The sequence below is a fragment of the Octopus sinensis genome, unplaced genomic scaffold, assembly GCF_006345805.1.
Source record: "Octopus sinensis unplaced genomic scaffold, ASM634580v1 Contig04508, whole genome shotgun sequence".
NCBI classification, from domain to species: domain Eukaryota; kingdom Metazoa; phylum Mollusca; class Cephalopoda; order Octopoda; family Octopodidae; genus Octopus; species Octopus sinensis.
This window is the reverse complement of record NW_021827516.1, coordinates 9,786-15,602: the sequence shown is the minus strand read 5'-3', so window position 1 is coordinate 15,602 and position 5,817 is coordinate 9,786. Positions and strand designations below refer to the sequence as shown.

General features: G+C 35.9%; 1 protein-coding gene across 1 annotated transcript; it reads right to left on the bottom strand.

Moving 5' to 3' along the window:
• Positions 1–203: 203 nt before the first annotated feature.
• On the bottom strand, positions 204–731 carry LOC115227543. The gene has a single exon (XM_029798339.1). It carries the CDS (start codon positions 729–731, stop codon positions 204–206), a length of 528 nt encoding a protein of 175 aa, XP_029654199.1.
• Between the last annotated feature and the right edge of the window lie 5,086 nt (positions 732–5,817).

Below are 5,817 nucleotides of genomic sequence, written 5' to 3'. Positions count from 1 at the left end.
GTGGATTTAAAATTGATGCCAACATCATTTGTGCAATATTGATGGAATGATGTAGCATTCATGGCGGCGTTGGAGACTAGAGACTAAGTTTTTTTTTAGTCGACCTCACTTGTCAATGCTTGTCATGCCGTCTTTTTTGTTATTGACCACTGGAGTGCTTCCACTTTCCTAATGAGTTGCTTCGTGTGGGGAGACCACAGTGGTCAACAATATTCAAGGTGTGGTCGGGCAAAAGTAGAATAGAGAAGGATGATGGTGTGAGCATCTCTAGACCAGAAAGTTCTCAAAATCCAGGAGCAGATCTCGTGGGCCAAGTCAACCTTGCTATTTACATGGGGACTCCAGCTTAGTTTGTCATCAACAATTACTCCAAGGTGACTGGTGTTGGTGGATGACATTAGGGAGTCACTTGAGGGAAGGGCATATCGCAGTTTCAGATTATCTTCTTTTCTAAAGTGGATCAAATTAAACTTATCTTCATTTAGAAGCATTTTGTACTTTTCCGCCCAGTGGAGAACAACAAACAGATCCGACTGAAGGCATGTTCGGTCTCCCATGCCGTTTATGGCCTTCTGGAGCTTGGAATCATCTGCAAAGATTTTCAATGTACAATGTTTGATGACGTCTACTATGTATTTGACACAGATAATGAAGTGGTGTGGACCCAACACAGTACCTTGTGGGACACCACTACTGACTTTGGCTGAGCTTGATCTGATTACATCAAACATAAAATGTTGGGTTCTGTTCGTCAGGAAACACTCTATACCCTACAACAGCTTTCCACGGACTCCAATGTTGGACAGTTTCTTCAGCAGGATTTGGATTTTGTGGTCCACTCTGTCAAATGCCTTGCTGAAATCAAGGTATATGACACCAGTGTTTGGAGCCTTCTTCCAAAGTTTTTAAAATGTCATCAAAATAGCGCAGAAGCCGCGACAAGCAGTCCCCTACTATCACGGAAACCATGCTGGTTGGGGTTCAGCAGATTGTTGTCTTCGAGGAAGTGGGTTGTTCGAAATTTCACTACCCTCTCAAATACTTTAATGAAATGAGAGGTGAGTGAAAACGGACGGTATTTCGCTGCAAGGGATTTGTTTCCCTTTTTGAAAACTAGAATGACAGACTAGAAAAGAAAATGATTCGGAATGTAGCCTGTGTCAAGTGAGTTCCTCCAGGGCTCAGGTAGAGGGGGTGCAATTTGATGTCGACACATCTTCAGGACAGTGGCCGGGACCCTATCGGGTCCTACTGCCGAGTTGTGCTTGATCTTATTTATTTCTGTTAGGATATCAGAAGCACCAAATTTATGTCATATATAGTTAGTTGAGGGTTTACATCACTGATACTAGCCAGATCAACCGCATTAGCATTACTAATAACAGAGCAGTATTGTTTCTGCAATCTCTCGCACATGGATTTTGCATCATGTAGAATGTTGCTCTCATCAATCAGAGGACCAACACTGAAAACAGCAACTTCGTTTTTCTTTTCTTTTCTTTTTAATTTTTTTCTTTTTTTGCAAATGAAATGAACAATTTGGAATTGAGTTTTATTTTCTCAGTGGCCCAATTCTCCTCAGCTGCTGTTTGTTTCTTAATAATGGTCATCATACATTTTTGGAGGTTGTGTTTTTTCGATTCGAGTGATGCAATGGCAGTCGAATGGGTGAATTGTTGTTGGCAGTATTTAAGCTGGTTGATTTTCTTGGTAATTCTTTTTATTTTTCTGATAATTGATCTTCTATTTCTGGGGATTCTTCACTCAGATTTGTTTACTGATCTTAATGGGGTATGTTTTGCGCATATATTTGTTACAGTTTCTACAATTGTCTGCTATGATGTATTTATGTTGATGGGGGGGGGGGAGGTACGTGCGTGAAGGCCCAATCGACTTGTGAAAGATCATGATTGATTGCATCCCGGTCTGCATTATGAAGTTCCATAATGTCAAATGGATGTGCTTGAGAGATGTCATTGGGTTTGATCTTTAGATGGTAGAATCTCAGATCGCAGAGAACCATGTCATGGTCTGAGAGTTGATGTGTTTTTTTTTTCCACTGCAATATTGTGGATAGTGCCAGTGTGGTTACTGAACACTAGGTCCGTGGTGTTTTTGTGACACCATGTTGGTTTGAGAACAAGTTGGGTCAGGAAAAACTCATCCATGGAATCAAAAATTCAATTCGATTGTCTCCTTATCAATTCGATTGCCTCCTTAACTCTTTATGGACCAATCAACACTGGGAAGGTTGAAGCCCCTGTCATTAATATGTTGTGAGCATGACACTGATGGATGAAACAATATTGTTGAAGCATTCCTTGATGCGTAGAATAGGTGTTAGAGTTAGCCTATAGAGCCCAGCCACGACACAATTCTGACGGACTCCAGATCTAACTAGGAAAAAGTCAGATGTTGGGCCCCTAATCTGAACTGCACAGACTGCACTGAATTATATAAGCTCTTCAAGCTTTGATATAATTTCTTTTGATGTAATTTCCGAGGGGCAATTCTCTCCGCTCATGTAGCAGTCTATACTGCAACCACACTTACGTAGTTTCTGAGATCATTGATACCAGTATGGCAGTCAAAGAATCACTCTTCAAAGTTACAGTACTGTCATTTTCCCCACTATGTCTTACAACTCGGTGAAGGATCCCTCTGAGAATAATAGGTCTAGGTAACAAAGACAAAATGAGATGCTTCTGACATGGTGTGACCGGTTGACCTCTCAGCATGTGATTTATAGTAATTTTGTATTTAGAAGGTTAATGCTGACAGAACAGACGGTGTTGGCCTGCGTATTATTGACATTAAGACCAGTAGGAAAGCCAAATTGATTAGCTATAAATTAAACCAAACTTACCAAAATGGCATGTGAGTAAAACCTGTAACATGTGTAGAAGCAAACATAGTGAGTGAGAGTAATTACAAATTTCGGGATGACAGGTGACTTCATGCATCTATGTCCTTGTTTAAAATGTTTTAAGATGAAATAACAACGGGTGATTTATGACAATAGCTGTAGATTATAACTGCGTAGATATTTTACGTTAAACTATTCTGAAGTTTGTCTATAAGGAGATTTGGGATTCAATATAATTGTAACGAAGAAACATATTTATGTAAAGGAAAAGAAGCAAAGAAAAATACACTTTGAGCCCTGAAATAGTGGAAAATCGAAATATATTTTGATTATCACGTTTGCTTATGTTTAAACCATTAATTAATTCGTATTTAGAACACTAATTAATTATAAAATTATAAAATTGAATATGTTTGAAATATATATTATATAGAAAATGGCATTTTTCTATGTTAAGGGGAAATGGTACTGAGTGCTATGGCGTTCATGCTTTCGTTATACAATTTTCGTTATACAATTTTCTAACCTCAAATTTTCCGATTATCGAGAATTTATCGACAAAAGCCCTGCCAATGGATTTGGTAAACGGAAACTAAAAGAAGCCCGTTGTAAATATGTATATATTCATGAGTATGCGTTTTTGTTTGTTTTTGTTGACAACCGGAATTGATTTTCTTTACCTCCACGTAGAGAAACTTAGCAGTTCGGAAAAAGGAACGGTAGAATAAGTGACAGGCTTAAAAGATAATTAAGTTTAGGGGTCGATTCGTTCGACTAAAACCTGCCAAAGGAGCGCTCCAGCATGGCCGCAGCCAAATGATTCAAACACTGAAACAATTTCGTAGCTGTATGGTAAGAAGTTTGCTTCCCAACAACAGTCCCACTGCGTGGCACATTAGGCAAGTGCCTTCTACTAAAGCCTCGTAGCAACCAAATTTTTGTGAGTGAATTTGGTAGACGGAATCGAAAATAAGCCAGTCGTATATATATATATATATATATATATATATATATATATATATATATATGTATATATATATATATATATATATATATATATATATATATATATATAATATATATATATATGTATATATATATATATATATATATATATATATATATATATATATATATATATATATATATATACATATATATATAATATATATATATATATATATATATATATATATAGATATATTTGTATATATACTTATTTATGTGTGTGTGTTTGTACGTCCGTGTGTTTTTTGTCTGTGCGTGTCCTTCCCACTGCTGGAAAATCAGTTTTAGTGTGTTTATGTCCCCATAACCACGCGCTTCTACAAAAGAGAACGATAAAATGAATACCAAGCTATATATATATATACATACATATATATAAATACATATATATATATATATGTATACACTGATAGCTAGCTAGCTAGATAGATAGATAGATAGATGGCAGCAAATTGCAAGCTTCTGGCAGGATGGATACTAAGTTCGTTCAAGACAAGAGACCAAGAAGTTATGTTGACCCCGTGGAGAACCCTTTGTTCTCAGCCGTGTGGACTACTTCTCGCAGCTATGGTCACAATACGTTACCAAAGTAACTACACTAAAATGATTGAAACAATGCAGCAGATGAGTTGCAAGAGGAGTCTGAAAAAACTACAACTCTACTCCGTGGAGCGAAGGCGCGACAAATATGTAATAATCTACACATGGAAAACTCTAGAAGGGCTAGCACCTAAATTTCGTCATTGTTTGTTATACAAATGCCAGAATTGGACGCCAATGTATTGTACCATACGTACCAATCACTCCATCTAAATTCACAACCAGGTACTGCAGTAGCCTAGGGTTCAAAGGGCCACAGCTCTTCAATGCCCTGTCACAAAAATTTAAGGAATCTATATTGCTGACGTAGATGTCTTCATCTTCCTCTCCATAATATCAGATGAGACAAGGGCTCGGAATGAGGTTCAGACGAGAGCAGCGGATTAATTTTGGTGTCGTATCCGTTGTAAATTTACCCTCTAGTATTAAATATAATAAAATCATGGGATATTATATTATATGGTGAATTAAATTGCATTGCATATGTTATAAGCTATATGTTATGGTATGTGGTGTGCTATATATTTAGTCTGACTTCATCCTATTTTGGTGATTACACTATTTTCCTTTATATGATGTTTTACACCACTGATCATATTATGTATATTTGTAGTGACTATGTGAGTAAGTCTCCTCTCAACTAAATCATATACCCCCTAGAAAGTACAAAATCATATATACAATAGCACCTATAACATTACAACTTATAAAATCTCTTCGGTCTTAACACCTTTAACTGCCCTCACTACGTCCAATACCTATTAACCCCTCTTTTCGGCTTACTTTTATCTCTTCCCTACCTCAAATTTTAATCACTTGTCTCTTTAAATGTAGGTTAAGTGTATTTCTTATTGTTTTCTGTAAATTCTTATTTTGTTTTGTGATTTTGATATCCTTACCTATTAACCCCTTATCCCTTATAAACTGTTGCTTTTCTTCTTCTTAAATAGATATTTTTCAGTTACTTAAATCTATGCGAGATCGTTATACTATATCCATATAAACGTATAAATATTTGTGTATGTGTGCATATATGCACATATATAAATGTATGTGTATATGTATGCATCTTTACCTTTTTCTGATTCATTGCTTAAAATCAATAGATAGCATGTTTATCTTTCCAGTTATTCCATAAGTAAATGCCCTGAGCAGTCATTATAGAAGCCACATAATAAGTAATTAATTAAGTACAGGAATGAATATTAAACTGATTCTATGTAATCTTTCCTTTTTAATGTTTATAATTGATGTATACACAGTTTGCCTATTTTTGTTATGATATCACTTTTGAAAATCTGAAATTTTATGTTTGTATAACATAACAATATTGTTTATATACA

Bases quoted from the DNA above. Each gene is read 5' to 3' on its own strand.
- LOC115227543 (XM_029798339.1), bottom strand. From the start codon at position 731: ATGTTTGATGTAATCAGATCAAGCTCAGCCAAAGTCAGTAGTGGTGTC.